This window comes from Knufia obscura (assembly GCF_036327395.1).
Source record: "Knufia obscura strain CCFEE 5817 isolate CBS 148926 chromosome Unknown scaffold_6, whole genome shotgun sequence".
Classification (NCBI taxonomy): Eukaryota; Fungi; Ascomycota; class Eurotiomycetes; order Chaetothyriales; family Trichomeriaceae; genus Knufia; species Knufia obscura.
The window spans coordinates 997,214-1,015,862 of NW_027042692.1; the positions used below are offsets into that span (position 1 = coordinate 997,214).

General features: G+C 50.8%; 10 protein-coding genes across 10 annotated transcripts; 6 read left to right on the forward strand and 4 right to left on the reverse strand.

Moving 5' to 3' along the window:
- Positions 1-664: 664 nt before the first annotated feature.
- Positions 665-2,704, forward strand: ERF1 (translation termination factor eRF1; the record flags this gene model as incomplete). The annotated part of the gene is made up of 4 exons (XM_064874278.1): positions 665-799; positions 860-2,022; positions 2,065-2,429; positions 2,670-2,704. The coding sequence occupies 4 exons, from the start codon at positions 665-667 to the stop codon at positions 2,702-2,704; spliced, it is 1,698 nt and encodes a 565-aa protein (XP_064730000.1).
- Positions 2,705-3,465: 761 nt separating this feature from the next.
- Positions 3,466-4,458, reverse strand: PMZ80_005862 (uncharacterized protein; the record flags this gene model as incomplete). The annotated part of the gene is made up of 1 exon (XM_064874279.1): positions 3,466-4,458. The coding sequence occupies one exon, from the start codon at positions 4,456-4,458 to the stop codon at positions 3,466-3,468; it is 993 nt and encodes a 330-aa protein (XP_064730001.1).
- Positions 4,459-4,822: 364 nt separating this feature from the next.
- Positions 4,823-6,064, reverse strand: PMZ80_005863 (uncharacterized protein; the record flags this gene model as incomplete). The annotated part of the gene is made up of 1 exon (XM_064874280.1): positions 4,823-6,064. One exon carries the CDS (start codon positions 6,062-6,064, stop codon positions 4,823-4,825), a length of 1,242 nt encoding a protein of 413 aa, XP_064730002.1.
- A 354-nt stretch (positions 6,065-6,418) lies between these two features.
- PMZ80_005864 (uncharacterized protein) lies at positions 6,419-7,243 on the reverse strand (the record flags this gene model as incomplete). The annotated part of the gene is made up of 1 exon (XM_064874281.1): positions 6,419-7,243. The coding sequence occupies one exon, from the start codon at positions 7,241-7,243 to the stop codon at positions 6,419-6,421; it is 825 nt and encodes a 274-aa protein (XP_064730003.1).
- A 1,122-nt stretch (positions 7,244-8,365) lies between these two features.
- Positions 8,366-9,666, forward strand: VRG4 (GDP-mannose transporter into the lumen of the Golgi; the record flags this gene model as incomplete). Its single annotated transcript, XM_064874282.1, has 4 exons — positions 8,366-8,602; positions 8,652-8,739; positions 8,791-9,174; positions 9,224-9,666. The coding sequence occupies 4 exons, from the start codon at positions 8,366-8,368 to the stop codon at positions 9,664-9,666; spliced, it is 1,152 nt and encodes a 383-aa protein (XP_064730004.1).
- Positions 9,667-10,319: 653 nt separating this feature from the next.
- PMZ80_005866 (uncharacterized protein) lies at positions 10,320-10,652 on the forward strand (the record flags this gene model as incomplete). The annotated part of the gene is made up of 1 exon (XM_064874283.1): positions 10,320-10,652. The coding sequence occupies one exon, from the start codon at positions 10,320-10,322 to the stop codon at positions 10,650-10,652; it is 333 nt and encodes a 110-aa protein (XP_064730005.1).
- Positions 10,653-10,900: 248 nt separating this feature from the next.
- Positions 10,901-12,291, forward strand: PMZ80_005867 (uncharacterized protein; the record flags this gene model as incomplete). Its single annotated transcript, XM_064874284.1, has 2 exons — positions 10,901-10,906; positions 11,143-12,291. The coding sequence occupies 2 exons, from the start codon at positions 10,901-10,903 to the stop codon at positions 12,289-12,291; spliced, it is 1,155 nt and encodes a 384-aa protein (XP_064730006.1).
- Positions 12,292-12,605: 314 nt separating this feature from the next.
- On the reverse strand, positions 12,606-13,875 carry PMZ80_005868 (uncharacterized protein; the record flags this gene model as incomplete). Its single annotated transcript, XM_064874285.1, has 3 exons — positions 12,606-13,018; positions 13,063-13,512; positions 13,575-13,875. 3 exons carry the CDS (start codon positions 13,873-13,875, stop codon positions 12,606-12,608), a joined length of 1,164 nt encoding a protein of 387 aa, XP_064730007.1.
- A 1,810-nt stretch (positions 13,876-15,685) lies between these two features.
- On the forward strand, positions 15,686-16,816 carry PMZ80_005869 (uncharacterized protein; the record flags this gene model as incomplete). The annotated part of the gene is made up of 1 exon (XM_064874286.1): positions 15,686-16,816. The coding sequence occupies one exon, from the start codon at positions 15,686-15,688 to the stop codon at positions 16,814-16,816; it is 1,131 nt and encodes a 376-aa protein (XP_064730008.1).
- Positions 16,817-17,154: 338 nt separating this feature from the next.
- PMZ80_005870 (uncharacterized protein) lies at positions 17,155-18,087 on the forward strand (the record flags this gene model as incomplete). The annotated part of the gene is made up of 2 exons (XM_064874287.1): positions 17,155-17,161; positions 17,435-18,087. The coding sequence occupies 2 exons, from the start codon at positions 17,155-17,157 to the stop codon at positions 18,085-18,087; spliced, it is 660 nt and encodes a 219-aa protein (XP_064730009.1).
- Positions 18,088-18,649: the final 562 nt, after the last annotated feature.

Sequence of the window (18,649 nt, forward strand, 5' to 3'; positions counted from 1 at the left end):
GGCATCAGTTTGTTCACGCCGAAGTTCTCTTCGGCTTTGACGTGAGCCTGCGATAAAAGATCTGCTCTCTCGAGCAGTCGGTGAACCGAGGAGATGAGTACTATTGTGCATACCGAATCATGTAAACAAAAGGTTCAAACGATGTTAGTCTTTGTGGGGTTCGGATCACAGCCGTCAGACTCCATGGCCAAGTTGTGATAAAGCTCAAATTTGATGACAGTTTTTACTGAGTCTCGTGCGCAAAGCGTGAATAGCCGAGCTTGCTAGAGGCGGGACAAGTACGGCAGACTTCAAAGGCCAAAGATGAGTCGCATGCTGCCTGAGGCTTCGAAAATCCTTCCAAGCATGACCTACGCCAAGTCTTTCTACGGCAGACTGCAAGTCGTTGCTCAGTGATTGTCACAAATTTCTGGTGAGGCACAACGCATACCAGGATCACCTTTGTATGCACTAGACAATTGTGACAACGCAGCCCACCTCCATACTCCTTCTTACCCTCTTTGAGTCACCGCCTACTTAATATCCCCCCTTCGACTCATATTTCTGCTTTTCTGCATTACAGTGTAGCCCGTCCCTCGATTTGTCCCTGGTTGGACATTTCCACCCTGCCCACTTGCTATAACGATACGATCCAGCACCGCACGTCTGCGGCCCCACCGCAATCATGAGCGACCCGCAAGCAGGCGAGGCCGAGAAGAATATTGAGATGTGGAAGGTCAAGAAGCTGGTAAAGAGACTTGAATCAGCAAGAGGAAATGGTACATCCATGATATCGCTGATTATCCCTCCAAAGGACCAGGTAAGTCTTGACGCCGCTAAGGTAAACCTCAAGAAGAAAGAAGCTAAGAGAAAAATCAAGATCTCAAGACAGGCCAAGATGTTGGCTGAGGAATATGGTACTGCTTCCAACATCAAGTCCCGAGTCAATCGATTGTCGGTCTTGTCAGCAATCACCTCAACACAGCAGAGGCTCAAACTGTACAACAAGGTTCCTACCAATGGCTTGATCGTCTACTGTGGTGAAATTATTACCTCAGAAGGCAAGGAGAGGAAGATCAACATTGACTTTGAGCCTTTCAAGCCCATAAACACTTCGTTGTACTTGTGCGACAACAAATTCCATACCGAAGCCCTCTCCGAACTACTCGAGTCCGACCAGAAATTCGGTTTCATCATCATGGATGGAAATGGTGCATTGTTCGGCACACTGAGTGGTAATACCAGAGATATCATTCACAAATTTTCGGTCGATCTGCCCAAGAAACACGGCCGTGGCGGTCAGTCTGCCCTTCGTTTCGCCCGTCTACGAGAAGAGAAGCGCCACAACTATGTTCGAAAAGTTGCCGAATTGGCGGTCCAGAACTTCATCACCAACGACAAGGTCAACTGCGCTGGGCTCATTCTAGCAGGTTCAGCTGATTTCAAGAATGACCTCAACCAGTCCGACATGTTCGACAATCGTCTGCAGTCCAAGGTCATCAAGGTTGTGGATGTCTCCTACGGTGGTGAAAACGGTTTCAATCAAGCTATTGAATTGGCAGGCGAGACCCTCAGCAACGTCAAATTCATCCAGGAGAAGAAGCTCATCAACAAATACTTCGATGAGATCAGCCAGGATAGCGGCAAAGTCTGCTATGGTGTTGAAGACACTCTGAAGGCCCTCGAGGCCAGTGCTGCGGAAACCTTAATCGTCTATGAAAATCTCGAAGTCAGCAGATGGAGATTGAAAGATTCGGCAGGCGCAGAGGTCATCCTGAACACCACAAAGGAGCAAGAAATGAACCCAGACCGCTCCAAGTTCATGGACAAGGAAACTGGTCAAGAAATGGAAGTCATCTCGAAAGACTCCTTCCTCGAATGGTTGGCTGAGACATATAAAGAGTTCGGTGCCTCACTCGAATTTGTCTCCGATCGATCTAGCGAGGGCAATCAGTTCGTGAAAGGATTTGGTGGCATTGGCGCCTTGCTCAGATACAAGCTCAACTTTGAGCAGTTGGCCGACGAATTCAGTGACGACGACGAGTTCTACGATGATTGACAATACAACGAGCTTTTCAACAAGAGCGAGGAAAAGAGCCCAGTCGTGAACAGTCAAGGTGCGCAGAAGGCTGTTCCTCGCATTGAGCATCCCAAGGATGACCCAAGCCCTCAAACAGTCGAGGCAATCAAGCCGGTGAAGAAGACCAACCCGCCGGGCTCAAAGTCTTCAGGTCCGGCGAAACCGGCCAAGGCACCAGTTCCCAAGCCTCTGACTCCCAGGGAGAAGATCTATGCAATTACTCCGGAGAAAGCGCAGACCTCGACCGGCGCCGGCAACAAAGCCACAAATCCGAAGCTGACAGTCGGTCTCACCAAGCCTGGCGGCTGCCTTCCGATAAACCATCGAGCAAGCAAAGCCCCAGCTAAGCAAGAACTCGAACTCCGCCACGGTAAGTCAAAGTCTCGCAAGTCCCGCAAGACTCGTTCTTCTTAAGCACGTCAGCCCATTTCCCCTTCTAGCTGACTCTACCCAATACTAAAATGATGAAATATTTCGGATGTTAATATCACAGACCTGTTCCGAATGCGCAAACACATGTGGATATTTCCGTTGCCTTCCTTCTGATTACTTTTGCACCTGATACCTCAAACTGCACGCAGTATGAATCAATGCTAACTCAGATCCATAGGACTCAGCAGCCTCCGAAACGTGGCTGTCAATTGACATGGCGAGAGCACGTCCGGGGACGTGGCGGAGCAGGAAGAGGATTAGACGTGTGAAGACACAGATGACAAATGATGCAGGGAGTAGAGAAGACATGGTCGTGCCGCGGCCATCTTTCGAAAGAGAGGGGGGCTAAATGACACACCCTGCAAGAAGTGAGCATCTAGACTTCTAGTGCTCGTAGTTGAGGGGACAGGAAGGAAGCATGAGCCAGTCATTCATTTCGAATATTCAGCTCAACTCGACGAAGGGAGACAAGTACAGTCGGCTGGCTTTGCTGCATACAATAGGCCTGACCAGGAGACTGGAGCTGAAGACATTCAAGCCATGGCTTTAGTGTGCGCATATCGCTGCACTTCTTGACAATCAATCGCATGCAGCAAGACCCACCGCAATGGGAAGAACAAATTCGTCGAACATATGCATCCATCGCGTCATATAAATCATGATGTTCCACATCGGTCACATGGTTATCCTGTCGCCCTTCCATATACACGCAGGCCCATTTACATTCAATATGCACATCCATAGTAACAACGAGCGCGCCGCAGTCCGCTGGTGCCTGCGTGTTTGTGACTAGCTAAGGAACGGGAGAGCATGGTCCACTAGATGAGGTGTGTAACGGCGGTTCCACAGCTGTCACCTGGAACTGTGAATGCGTCAAAGAAGAGCCTTAAAGGACATGTGCCGCTTCCAGTGCCTACCTATGGTATGCCCGTCCGAGTATGGGCAGTACAGCGAGCGTTCTCCAGAACACCCGCTCAGAGGTGCCTCAGTATCTCCCGTTCCATAGCCTGCTCAATCCTCTGCGTCTCAGCAACCTGCCACCGTGCCCATGCGCTGTTCCAATCCTGTGCGACTTTCAAGAAAGCGTTCTTGCATCTATCGAACTCGACCACGTCGTAGGTCTTAGAGACGTCTTCTAGTTTAGCAGCGGCGGACTTTCCGGCCCTTGATTCCATGAAAGCAGAGCCATCTATCTCGTGCAGAGTATCGATGATGTTGTCCTTCAGCTGTCGCCATATCATGAAGGTATCCGTGGTCGGCGTAGTCGCTAAAGCATTATGCTCGATCTCTGCAATGTCGGAAGCACTTAAGGTTGTGTAAAGCTCAGGTTGTATGATGGCCATTGATCGGCATTGGAAATGTCGTAGACCAGCGACATCCTTGATGTTGTATTCACGATGATGACCGACGAGAGCTAAGCGGACGTCCTTGTCGTACAGGAGATCTTTGAGGATCCTGCAGGTCTTGAAGATAGTTTCTGCCCACCGGTACCGTATCTCGAGCCTGAACTGGTGGAACCGTGCTAGGACCGAGTAGTTGATCATAGGTTCAGCCTTCAGCCTCTCCTTAGCCGCTGCAGCAAGTTCCTCGAAGGGCTGGATTCCAGATAAGTTGTTGAGCGTCATGTTACTGAAGAAGCTCGCTCTTCGATTTAGTATGAGAATTGCCGTTCGACCAGAGCCACTGGGCTTAACTACGATGTCCAGGGTATTGTACTTGTACAGTGTATCATGGCTCTCAATATATAGCTGCTGGCATGTCCGGAGGACTTGTGATGACAGTTCTAGTGGAAAGGAATCGACTTTTGGAATATCCTTGTGATCGTCCGATGTCTCCCAGTCGATCTTGATCGGGTGATGCCTCACGTGGAGATTGCGAAGGACCTTCACACGAAGCTCTGTTGGCAGCTTGAGCAGCAGTGAGTTGTCTTGGGGATTGCGATCAAGCTTGAAATGATGATTCTCCATGGCTTTCGCTCCAACGTGATCAATTTGAATATAGCTAACTGCCGAGTGTTCAGCAGGGCTTCATGTCCGTTCAGAGAGCTTTGCAATTGATGATTAGCAGTAGTTCAGGGTTGGTAGCGGTGAAAGTCAAAGTACGGTAGCGGACAGATTCCAGGCATTCGTGCTCCGGTAGCAATGGAAGGAGGAGGCACAGAAATGTCTATGGAGCGAGGCAGGCACTACTGCAAGAAGCGATGTAAGTCCCTTGCATAGCATCCACGGTCTTGGCAAATTTGTCCACTGCAATCATACGCCGACAGCCTTGTCTCACCACGTTCCGCCCTCGACTCTCTCGTAGTCTCGCTTCTGTCTCGAGCACCGTAATCTACCATTGCTTGTGAAACATCTGTTGCTGCTCATCGTCCTCGACCGAGCCATCTTCTTCCCTCGACTCACGAATGCGCACCAGCTTCTTTCCCGCCAGGTCACGAATAGCCTGCTGTTGCTCTCTTCGCTCCTCTTCGGTTTTTGCAATCTGCCATGCCTCCCAGTCCTTACTATACTCTTCCGCAACTTCCAGTACTTCAGACTTGTGCTGCTGGAAACTGCTCGAATCATACTGCTCACCAGCTTCACACAAGTCCCAAATCGAGTCGAACGCTCTGTCAACCGATCCGAATGACTCAAAGGTTCCGGCTGCAGTATCATCCATATCGGGCAACCCACGTATGACTTTCTCTTTGATCTCGACCAACTGAGCATACGTATCGTCGACAGGTGTTCCTCCCAGGACCAAACATTCAACATCGGAGATCGCGGCGGCATAAGTGCTGTCCACACCTGCTGGTCGACCGATTCGAAATGCATTGCAGCGTAGGAATTTGCAGGGTTGTAGAAGGCTTGGATCCTCGACCTCGTGATCGTCAGCTATGTCGCTGACGAAAACAAGGTCAACGTCTTTGTTGAAGAGTAGGTCTCTAAGGACTCTGCAGGCGATATGTAAGCGTTCTTGGTTCGGCTTGTAGAGCTCCAGTCTGATATGCTGAAACTTGGCCATTGCTGGATAGGCTTGTAGTGAAGTGTTATCGAACTGGCGATAATCCCATCGCCCTTCCATGTCGAGATCTACACGGACCCGTGGCTGACTTTGCTTTGTAGCGTATGACCGAAGCGAGAAGTCTGTGCTTGGAAGATCAGAGAGCAACCCCGGGAGATGGACGCGCTGGTCGAGTATGTGGCAATAGTCAACAAGGTCTGCTGTGTTTCGGCTACGATGACGCAGGTGCTGGTCACCCTTGTAGTTGATACAGAGGGTGTTCTCCTTGTATAGTATTTGTTGGCCTTCTTCGTGGAGCTGCTGACATGTCCTGAGGACTTGGGCTGAAAGATCAAGATCATAGTTGGCGCGTCTTGCGTCTGCTCGGTTCATTATTCTCTTCGTCGAATTGTACAGACTGAGGATAGGCTCGTGCCTTCGAACGAGGTTGCGTAAGATCTTCACTCGCAGCTCTGCTGGTAGGCCCAGAATATGCTTGTCGCCATAGACATCGTGGCGTCGTAATTTGTAGATCATTGCCTGCACAACAAGAATCAGTAATTGGCTTGCAAAAGGTACAGGTTGCGCCATGCCATTGATGCGTTTGATCGTTCGCAGATCATAGTCATCCTGCGATCGAGAAGCAGCTCTGGGAATGGATCACCTGGATAGTAGACCAGTACCCGTGTATGTACGAGAGAAGGTCAACTATAATCAGTGATAATGTCAAGAATACTGTTTCAGTTTCACTAGCTTGTGGAAGACTCCTTCTCGACTAGCGCCAAAAAGCGCTGACCTCATTCTTATCGTCTTAACGTTTCCTGCTTGTTGGCTTGCTTGACCTCGAGGTGCCGAGCCCAAGGAGAGCATGCAGACACCTGAGTACGCTAACGATCGACCTTCACCAGCTTTCTTCTTATGCCTGAAAGCTCGTCACAAACTCTTCTAATCTATCTGCTCATCACAAGCTGTCGTATATCTCATGGCAGCAGTCATGATTTTGGTTTCATTCTCTTTTTCCCACGTATGGATTTGTCTGACACGCCATGTAGCCCATTCCTTGTTCCAATTCAGCAACTGCTTCGTAACCTCTTCTATGGCTTCAGTGAGTCTTTTGACATTATAGGCTCGACCAGCGGATGATACAGCACGCACTAGACTGGCATGTTCGTATTTGAAGCGCCTGCCTCCGATGAGCTGTGTCTGGTTGAAAACCTCGATCCACCAGCGACGGTACACGCTGAAAGTGTCGGTTACTGGCTCCGTACTGGCTATGAGCGCTTCAAGACTGCTGATTCCGTCGTCGTCAACCTGGAATTGCTTCGATAATTCGAACATGAAAGTGCCGCAACGCAGATATCGACACGCGTACAGATCCTGCCAATGGATATTGCCACCATCATTTACCAGTGCCAGTGTAACATGCTTATCTCGTAGAAGATCGCGCAGTATTCTGCAAGCCACTAGGATGTGGTCCTTATCAAGATGCTGCAGGCAAAGTCGAACGTGCGCGAAGCGGTTGACGACATTGTACACTTCGGTTCCCAATGCGGCACCGGTGGTGGTGGTTGCATGAGCAGTCCATATGACGGGTATGGCAATGTTTACCAATGTGCACTCCTGAACAGGAACGTCTTGTATATCGTCGATGTGAGGAATTTCGAAACGGGTGCCGAGTATGTGACATGTGCCGATATCCCATTCGTTTACTTCGTAGTCGATACCGACGATGTTCTCGTTGTACAGTATTTGCGCACCCTCAGAGCACATTTGCTGACAGACGCGCAGGACCTGTGACGAAAGCTCGAATCTTTTCACTTGGCTGGAGAGTGGTCCGTGTTCCTTTAGCAAATAACGTAAAATCTTGACGCGAAGTTCTACTGGCATACCCAGGATGTGTCGTTTGTCTAGATATTGGCCGCGTGGTTGAGAGCACGGCCTGCTACCGTGCCACCCGGTTCTGGAAACGGATAGTGGAATTGAAGTCATGGTCGTGTGCTTCACTGTACTGTGCGATACTCGCACTTGACGGGTAGGACGTGAGTAACGGACTGAAGGCAAGAGGATACCTCGTGATGGCAAGACGTTGGCTTGCCAGTGACAACCTGATCACGTCACGTGCTTTTGTTCTTACATTATTGTCGGAACAGCTGATTGAACCATCGTAAGTCACCTGTCGTTACACTCAAAGTGATCTGCGATGATTCGGACCATGCTCGTCCAGAAACACGCCGAACGCATGCTAGCAAGTACGTGTACCACTACTTATCGATGGCCACGAAGCTGGGTTCATCTAGACAGACGGCCGCTATTGCAGCCTCCATTCAGGCACGGGCTTGTCAGTCGTTAAGCGTCGGTGTAGTGGGAGTCAGCATCGCCTGTCGGCACAGCACGCCATTGCAGGTGAAAGGTCTGACGTGATGGATGTTGGCCCATCGTGATACTTTACAGACCTGCCAATGCGGCGACAGCTTCGTTCACATTAGAGTTAGCATACAGTCGGGACGAGCATGATACTCAGTGTTGTGTGAGGTTACGCTCTTAGGAGTCTGTCGACAAGGTCCTTGAGCTCGGCAGTGTAAGGAAGGTACAGCGAAGTCACATGCTTCTTAGATCCCTGTCCTGCGATCAAGCCGCCTCTCTAGCGGAATGTTTAAAGTTAGGAAGACGACTTGGTGCACCCCAGCGGACCCCTTTCCAAGCCACCATCCATACGTTTCAAATCAGTAAAATCTGGAAGAGAGCTGCAGTCAAGTTTCTCCTTGGTGTGCCTTCTTCATCTTCCTCACCTACCAACAAGCACAGATCGCCGGTCCTGTTCGAGCAAGCAGCAGCGACACTTCCCAGTACATTCCTTCGCATTCGGGTCGACAGTCGACGGCAGCCATCACCATGGATCGAGAGGAAGAGAAGAAGAGATTCCTTGAGGGCAACGAGATGGAGTTGGGAGAGAAGCAGGGAGAAACATTTGCGAAGCCACCGTCACCGCGACCACAGATAAGCAGGAAAGAGAGCCCGCTGCCGCCTGTCGTGTCTTATTGCGCCTCATCCATCATGATGACAGTCGCCAACAAATACATTCTTTCCTTCCCAGAGTTCAATCTCAACTTCTTCCTGCTGGCGGTGCAGGTAAGCAGGAGCAGAATCCGGCATAGGTCTCAGACTAACACGTGCGCAGGCCATCGTCTGCGTTGTCGCAATCTCAGCATGCAAAACCGCTGGCCTAATAACATATCGAGATTTCAGGATGGACGAAGCGAAAAAATGTACGTAGAGTACTGGTAACACGACAAAAGACAGCAGGCTGACAAGAACAGGGTTTCCGATATCTCTCCTCCTCATTGGCATGATCTATACCAGCACGTGGGCCCTCCGATACCTCTCAATCCCAGTCTACACAATCTTCAAGAACTTGACCATTATTTTGATCGCATATGGCGAGGTATTATGGTTCGGAGGGTCCGTTTCCTCCATGGCGCTCTTCTCATTCGGCTTAATGGTCTTGAGCTCTTTGGTCGCCGCTTGGGCAGATATCAGGCATGCGCTGGACAGCCATGGTAGTGCCACGGGTGCAGCTGCTGCTCAGATTTCTACTCTCAATGCTGGCTATGTCTGGATGATGCTCAACTGTTTTTCCACCGCCTCATACCTTCTCTATATGCGCAAGCGCATAAAGCTTACAAACTTCAAGGACTTCGATAGTGAGTCAAACACCCAAAGGAATTCTGGCAAATGCTAACATTTTCCTAGCCATGTATTACAACAACGTCCTCACGATTCCTGTCCTCCTGATCGCCTCGTTCCTCGCTGAGGACTGGTCAGCAGCCAACCTGGCCAAAGCCTTTCCACCAGAATCTCGAAATAGCATCTTCGCAGCCATGATCTTCACAGGAGCAGCATCCATCTTCATCTCCTACACCTCTGCCTGGTGCGTGCGGGCCACGTCCAGTACGACCTATTCCATGGTTGGTGCGCTCAACAAGCTGCCAATCGCTGTTTCTGGCCTTGTCTTCTTCAACGCGCCAGTCACCATTCCTTCAGTATCTGCCATCTTCCTCGGTTTCGTCAGTGGTATTGTTTATACCGTCTCGAAAGCACAAGACAAGATGAAGGCACCGAAAGCTGGAATACTGCCTACCAGTGTGCCAATGAGTGCAAGCAGCCAGAGCAATAGAGATGGTCTGAGGAATTAGAGCACAAAGAGATGGGAAACACTATTTGTCACAAGCGACCGAACATCATGAAAGAGGACGCATCACGAGCTCACGAGAACCATATATAATTCTTCTATCATTCGACTCCGGGTTTGTCTGGGCCTCAGCTCGTCGGAATATGTGTTAAGGAGGGTTCTTTGCGGCGGCGGACTACCGCCAAGTCGGTGGAGTTGCGGTGTCTGTTTTCAAGCCGCTGCAGGCACGGGGGTGGTGTATATCTGATAGATGAGGCTTCAAAACGTGCAGCTAACATCTGCGTGTTGCCACTCTACCATGAATAGTCGTAAATATATTATCTATTTCAAGCGACCAAGGAGTCTGATTGTTTGATGTTGGCGGTCTCTGGCTGAGAAGAGGAAAACTCAGGCAAAAGCAAATATCGTTGCATTTCCGTGTCAAGAAACCTTCAGCAGGTCGGACATGCCCCTGCCTCCCGCATCATGCAGGCAGGGCGCGGAAAGCAAGGATTAGCGTCCGCTCGGAATGCCGGTCTAACCACTTTCGAACAACCCACTCAGGGGCTTCATTCTCATCGCGTCTCATCCACAGTACATATCGACAGCCTTCAACCATGATCCTCTCGAATCGCTCTCGTCAATCTCCCGCAGAAATCAGGCTACTAGCTACCCACCATGAAACCATCATCTCAATCAACGATCACAAGCACCAACATCCGCCATGTCGACAACGCGCTACAACATCCCCCTCCTGCCAGCCTCTTCTCGTTCTTCGGCATGTGCATGGGTCAGAGGAAACGTCCACAAGCCAGGAAGACCCGGTCCCGGCCAAAGTCCAAGAAGGTCGAACATGGCTGGTTGAGCCCGAACTTCGGTTGTTCACCCAGTCCGAGTCTTGGTGCTGATAGTGCTCGGTCGAGTTTTAGCACGTTGAGACTGGACGAAGACGACGGGAAGGACTTTGAAAGTCGGATGCCGACACCGCCTGTGAGGGCTGTTCTGCGTTGACGATCTGGATCATATTTTGCGAGCAGCGGGACATGTCTGTCCCCTCGATTGATGACCAGGCGGGTTATACGTACTCTTTTGGATCTGTGTGTTGCAGTACGTGCCAGGAGTGTCGACCTCGGAAATCGAAGCCAATGCAGTAGCATGTTCGTCTTGGAGACACATCGATTTCGATTGTATGTAATCCTGGCGAACCACGCGCCGCATCATGCGTCAGCCTGTCAACACTGAATCGTCAGCCTCACAGCATGGCGGTGGACATTCTGCCTCTCGAAGACACCGCGACAACGTTGGTTCGTTGGAACGTCAAACTTGGCTGTGCGCACACCTTGTGAGGTGCGACATATGCTTGAGCTCACATTGGCACGTGGGCACCTCTACCCATAGCACTGATTGCATTGCTCCGTGTGACGGCCACAGTGACAGCACTAACATCACTGCACTGCACTCCAGCATTATACGCAATTTCACTCACAGCAAACAAATACAGGCAGCCGCTTGGAAGACACGAACCAGATATTCCACAGATATCAAAGTTATTGTCCGTCAAATCGTCCTTCAACTCCGTCATCTGAATCCGGATCCTGTTCTGCAACCCACACCACCTGTTCCATCGAGCACCAAAATGACACCTTTCAACCTACCACGCAACAACCAAGCCTCATCCATCCTAATGCGCCTCCCAGCAGAACTCCGAACCATGATCCTCCGACGCCTCCTAAAGCAAGCCACACCCCTCGACAAGATCACCCCTCTCTCATCCCAGATCCTCCAGACATGCCAAAACATCTACAAAGAAGCCTATCCAATCCTGTACACCCAAAACACCCTCCTCATCTACTGCCACGACCACTTCACACAAGCCAGAAACCTCATCAACATCCTCGACATCTCACTGCCTAGCCAGGTCGGTCGCGAAGACATCATAGCAGCCTACACATTACAAGAAGACGCAGCCGAAGCACTGGGGTGGTGGGAGGAGGATGGATCCGAAGAGCTGCAGGCGCATCCGGGCAACGAAGCCGACGTTGGTTCACCGCATGCATCGCATGTGCCTGGCCGTTATGGCGCTCTCCTTAAGCTGGGTGAGAGGTACGCCATGCTTGACAGGTTTCGCCGCATCGAGCTAAGGATCGAGTACGAGATTTTCGAGACACTTGTGTGCATGTGTCGCGTGCTCCGGGAGCTGCTGGCTGGGAAACAAGTCACGCTTGTCGCGGTGCCACGGACCCAGGTGGCGATCGACGCAGGTTTTGCTTGGCTGCAGAGTGCAGCGATCTTGCGATGTTCAAGTATGAGCATCCGGGCTGTTGGTATCGATGTACCCAGCGATATGCTCGATACGCTCGTGCAGACTACTACGGGTCAGACGCCTGCCGTTGATACCTATGAGATGTTCGTCGATGTGGTATTCAGGGTTTCCCTGGCGGTGAAAGGGGATGATTTCTATGATGAGGTTGACAAGGAGGCGTTTGGGAAGGCAGCGTTGACGTATGACGTTGAGAGATATGAGGAGGAGAAAAAGTTGTATTTGGAGGCTGTGAGGGTCTGGAGTAGGAATTGGTGGGCAGAGAGGAGGAGGGAGCTTGAGCAGGAAGAGAGGAGAGTGATGGGGACGCTTGAAGAGATTGGGACGTAGTTATGATGGGCTTTGGGGTGGAGTGGTACGTGCACGGGAAGGATGTGTCAGGAGCTTGTAAGCAATGTGTATTGATCGTGTATGACTAGTAGCGCCATGCCTGCATCGAAGCAAAGTCTGTCTCGTGCAAGTCACTAATCTATGTATCAAGAGTTTCGCATTCTGTCTACGAAGCCGATTCACTCACTTTGCACGGCCGCTTTTTTCTAGCTGCATATTCTACTATTTCCGCTCTCCTCGAACATTGCCAAGTGTTTGTCCTGATTTTGACCGTGGTTTTCTATTCGCTGATATGTCCTTCGGTGTCTTGACCATCACGTCTTCCGTCTCGACCTCCTCTCATGTTTGTGCTGCGTAAGACTCATCTCCTCTGTATCATTCTCTTCATCTCCTTCCAAATCCCCTAGACCATCTCTGTATCTGTTACGATCATGTCTGTCTCGGCCATGAACAGTCGTCGGACGAGCCTTGATTACTCGAGCAGCGCCCTCCTTCTTATCTGGTCTAGCTTTCTTCTTTGGTGGTTGAGTTGGTGCAGTATCTAGAGTGTTGAGGGTCGAATCTGACGAAGAGCCGAGGACGTTTCGCTTGGATGCTGCGGGCTTGGCTGTAGATAGATGAGCTTCGTTATCCCCAGCTTCTGTGGAATTGTTCGGAAGGTGTGCGTGGGAAGTGGCTCCATTCGTGACTTCGGATTCAGATGCCGGTGAATGTGTGGTTACTGGTTCTGCTTGATTGGGCTTTTTGGTGGAGACAAGCTATTTCGGTCACCGACAGCCTTTTCTGTAAGCTGTACGCCTCGGTCGGTGGCTTCGGGTAATTTCTTGAGTGACCGATCATCACCGATGCTAGTGGAACCTTCTCTCTGGGACTGCTGTCGATGTTCAGTCGGCTCAACGAAAGAACCTTGCTTCGCAACATCGGTGATCTTGTCCGCCGGATCATGGTTCGGGTTTGACTCTGTTGGTGCTGACTGAGAAGAATCAGTCGTTGAGGATGATGCCTGTGGGCATAAGCTGGCGAGCAGGTCGGCGATGTAGTTAGGGCCCGAGATCTGGTATGGGTATCGGGTGTTCGCCAAAAGCATGGATTTTTCTGCGCGAACATAATCAACGATGATTGCCCCATTTTCCTCTAGTCGCACGGCATTATTCCCTTTGCTTGCAGCATGAAGAAGGTGATCGTATGGGATCCCAATGTGCACCTCCACGGGCAGCTTCCCTGGACTGTTGCGAGACTGTCACAAGCTTCTTTAACCTTTGAGGCAAGGTCGTGCCTCGAACCGGATACTGATTGATCGTGCTGTTTGCCGCTAGCATCGAACCATCGAACAGAGAGAGATGGGTCGGAGGTGTCAGCATCCATTGCCTTGAAGGTGCGCCCAAAATCTCGACCGATGACGAAGTCTGTTCGGCCATTCATCAGGAATTCATCAACAGACACAGGAAACTTTGGTGTCGTCTCGATGTGGTGGTATTTGCCATCTCGAAGAGCTGATAGAACCAGGAATATTGCGTCGCCGAAGACAGTGTTCTTAGCAGGAACGTATCGCTTTCTCTTGAGCTCGTTAAGGTTGAATTCCATTGTAAAGCGTCGAATGAGATGTGTCTTGGAGTTGTGGTTGGTCGTGATTTGTACGAACGACGGTTGTGGATCTCGGTTGTCAGGGTGGTAAATCGTGGTAGAAGAAAAGCTCTAGGATGATAGGCAGGAGAGGCTTTATATGTTGTGGTCATGCGGCTCAGAGCTAGAGTGCAGACTCGCGACGTTGACTTGCACTGTAGTTCGTTCTTTGGGCTGCAGAGCTGTGACATATGCAGCAGAATCTTTCAGTGGTGCTGCCGTGTCGTGCTGACAGAGCTCAGCAAGTCTTGATGGCACATGTGCCACGGTGACAGAACCGTCGAGAACCATCGGTCCGGTACTTGCGCCGAAAATATCACTGATACCAACCGAGACACTGCTCAGCTTGAGCTGGCGGCAGTAACAGTATCGTTTGCCAGAGTGACGTGAAAGAGCAGCTATGCTGGTGCATTCCTTTGTTTGATCAGTGTTCCTTCACACCAGTGCCCGTGAGTGTCATCCTTGCATTGTATCAAATGCAAACCGCCGAAGCTGGCTCCATGCACTGCTCTGATGAGGATATAAGGTCTTCAGTGGACATCGTCTTTGAAGTTCTCGTGGCTTCCACACCCTACGTACTCAATCATCCAAAGCTGTGAATGCAACATCTCCTCGTCTTGGTGGACGGGCCATCGAACTCCTGAGCCGAAGAGAGTCTGTAGAAAGACTGCAAGAAATAGAAGCGCCTTTGATACGTGCTACTGAACGACCCTTATCGATCATTCTGCAAAGTTTCGATAAAGGCACCAAGGCTGACAGTCACAGAATCCTAGATTCTGGGTAAACGCGTGGCCTTCTGGACTGCACCTTCGGCAGGGTTAGTAGGGCTTTTGCAGGCAACACATCAAGACTTGAGGCGGTGCTAATCTTCAAGATCGTCGCCGCACGACTGGTGCACCTGAGATGGTGCAGTTACTGGTATTGACGCTGGTCTTGAACATTCATCGGTTTTGAACCTCTCTCGTTGACGGAGAAGGAAGGTCATTCATCGTCATCACAGATCCAGATTACCATAAGGGGAGGCACTTCGCGGCAATCTCATCTCTGTTCGGAGTGCTGTGTTGCTGCGGTTCGTCAGGCTTGATCGTCTGCGGGAAGCGCCCTAAGACCCTGGTGAGAAATGGATCTGCGCCGAGGGAGCAATCTCCTTGGGTGTTCTCAACCCGAGTAGCTGTTCTAGCGGTGGACCAGACGGAGTACCGTTCCGACATAAGGTCCGCAGTGAGCACACTCGCTGTTCCGCCCAGGGTGAGGTTGGTGGGCGTTGTTGACTTTGCGACTCTCGATTCGAGCTGCACAATTATCCCAGAGCCATCATGTTGCATGCGTGAGCCCTATGGTGCCCCGCATGTGCTGATTGGCCGTTCCTGGAGCATGTTGCGTAGCTGGCCGATTCCTGTCTACTCTGCTGCTCTAGCTATTTTCATCGCGCATCACGCCTGGTGCGTGATCGTCGGAGAAGGTATACGACTGTCGAAGGCGGCTAATCATAGCTTATAAATCTCGTTAGATTCTGCTGTACAGGACACGTCCTACGGGCGAAGGAGAGGAATTCATAAGGATTGAAGTCCAGTATGGCTTTCGACTTGTAAATGGCCATGGAACAACGAAAGCACGTGAATGAGCCGGACTTAGTCCGACAATCACGTGATCTGAGATATTTGTGGAACCTTAGGAGAGATCGAAGTTACCTAATCTTCGTGCTGGTTCTTTAGAGGCGCGACTATCTTCAACTATCGATCTGAACAAGCTTCGTGGGTTGTCTCTGTGTATGGGTAAAGCCAGACCACATCGTGACCAGCGAGCCAAGCAACGCACCCAGGATGCATCGAAGACCACGAGCCGCGGAATCAAGCGACGACAGCATAGCCAGAATGGCAAAGTGGCCTTGCCTGTGAAGACGACGAGTAGCAACAAAGGTGTCAAAAGCCACGTGCAGCAGCCCACAAAGTTGAAGGTTCCATTTTCGAGACACGACAAGGTGCTACTTATTGGAGAAGGAGACTTTTCTTTCTCACTTTCTTTGTTAGAGCATCAAGGCGTGGCGTCTCTTGTTGCAACCTCGTACGACGATCTGCAATCTCTTGTTGAGAAGTACCCGAATGTTCGGAACACTCTCGATATATTAAAGAGCCCTAGGCTTGCTACATGCGATGAAGCTGAAGGGCACCATGACGTTGACAAGGAGCACGTTGAAGAGTGGAATGGCTTCTCGAGCGAGGATCAGAGCAGAGACGAGTCTGATCACGATAAAGGCGTGGTGCGACCGAAAACCAACGTCCTGCACGGTATTGACGCAACAGTCTTGTCCAACAAGCACAAAAAGCTCTTGGATCCACATGCTCCTTTCACGAAAATCGTGTTCAACTTTCCACATACTGGTGGTCTGAGCACGGACGTCAACCGTCAGGTTCGTGCAAACCAAGAGCTATTGGTCGGCTTCTTCAATGCAGCGAAGCCATATCTGGCCACCAAGTCGCGACCGGCTAAGGCGTTACCAGTCGACGCGGTCGATGAGATTGAGTACGATTCTGAAGGTGAAGAGGTAGGAGGCAAAGGTGTCTCTCACGCTTTGTCGTCTGGTCAGATTCTGGTGACGCTTTTCGAAGGAGAGCCCTATACTCTCTGGAACGTTAGGGATCTAGCAAGACACTGCGGCCTACAAGTGATCGAGTCCTTCAAGTTTCCGTGGGCCGCATATCCTGGGTACAAGCATGCTAGGACGATCGGTGATATAACTACAGGCAAGGACAGAAGTGAACAAGGGAAGCGGAAGGGCGCTTGGAGAGGTGAAGAACGCGATGCTCGATGCTATATTCTAGCGCTGAAAGAAGAAGTCAAAGGTGCTCCTGTTACGAACAGGAAGAGAAAGCATCGGGACGAAAGTGATGATAGCGAGTAGAACACCGCACAGCATCTTTGAATGCAGCGTAAACTACAAGAGATTGGCCCGCGGACAATGATAAACGTTTAGACAAATATTCTGGCAGAGCTACGAGGGACTCTTTACATCATTGGTACGAGGAACTCAGGTCACAAGAACTCAAGGGTTACTCTTGTCGCCTTCCTGGGTCATCCGAGTGACACAAAGTTTCTCTCTGAATCATATGCTTGGATCAGCTCAGAGCACGAATCTGCTATGTGCTCGAAGATCACGTGCAGCGCGCCTAATCCTATCATCAGGTGCTTGGCTGACGGGGATGCGTTCAAGCAAGATTTGGCACCATGGAAGCCGCCGCAATGCCTCGTTCGGTCCTTCTCACGGACCACAGTACCAGTTGCGTGCTGACACCGAGAAGACATGGGTTCCCCTTCCAGGATCGCCACGTTGGCGGGAAAAGTTGCAATCATAACAGGCGGGTCACGCGGAATAGGAGCAGGCATCGCAGAGGAACTCGGCCTTCGTGGCGCAAAGGTACTCGAAGATTTACGATATGTCAAGATATGACATATTGCCTCCACATGCTTCCGATGCGTTGCTGATGCTCGGCACAGGTCGCCATCACCTACACGTCGCTAGCGTCGGAAGCTGGTATACAGGACCTCATCAACAGACTGGCAGTTGTCCATTCAGGCAACCAGCCAAACGCGATCAAGATCAAGGCAGACTTACGAGACCCAACATCGCCTCAAGCCATCGTTGATGCTGTAACTGCGGCGTTTGGTCCACGCATCGATATCCTAGTCAACAATGCCGGCATCAACAAGCACACGCCGCTCGGGCAGATCACCACCGACGACTTCTCAGATATGTTTGATACCAACGTACGAGCTCTGGTCCTCATGACTCAGGCCGTCATTCCGCACCTCTCAGAGCGCAATGCCCGCATTATCAACATCGGTTCGACCGCTGCTCGTGTCGGCGTACCAGGAATCTCGCTGTATTCAGCATCGAAGTTAGCAGCCGAGGCATTGACAAGATCATGGGCTGCAGAGCTGGGTGATCGAGGTGTGACAGTGAACACGGTCGCTCCAGGCTCAACGCAGTCGGATCTACTCGATGCTTCGACGAATAGTGATGATGTGGCTGCGGAAGCCCAGCGTACACCTGTCGAGCGCAGAATTGGCCGTCCGGATGATATTGCGCAAGTTGTTGCTTGGCTTGCGAGCGACGATAGCAGGTGGATCTCAGGGCAATGTATCTGTGCTTCTGGTGGTTACAGGATGTATTAACGCTTGGGGAGTGTATTTTTGCTTGGATTGGCTGAAAATCCTTTTCAATGTGGTGACCGACTTGAGATCCCTGCCTGTTGGCGGCCTAAGCAATCACCGAATCGACTTCCCTACCTCTTACTCCTTGCTCACAATGATGGGCTATGTAGGGATGTATGTTGTAGACCTTTGCAAGCACAAATCTACCACATGGTTAAATTTGTCTTGTAGCTAAACTTTCTGATGGCGTCGTAGTATAGTGTTCAATCACGTCTTCGAAATCCTAGAAGGCGCGTCCTTACGATGAGGACCCTTGTGCTACGTGCCGAGACGCGCTCTGGTCAACGACCCGAGTTCTGTGACCATCGGACCGCCGGGATCGGGTTATTGCTGATCACGCTTGTCCAGATTAGGTTCTTGGCACAAGTCAGGGGTCTCAAAGCCCATGGGCACGAATTTCGGTCACCATGTCCTTCATTTCTTCACGTTTCAGCTCGTTTTCTCGAAGCATCTCGAACCTCTTTCGTGTAGAACGGATTCGCTTTCGAATTCGTGAAGCCTCAGAACGTCCTTTGTCAACGCA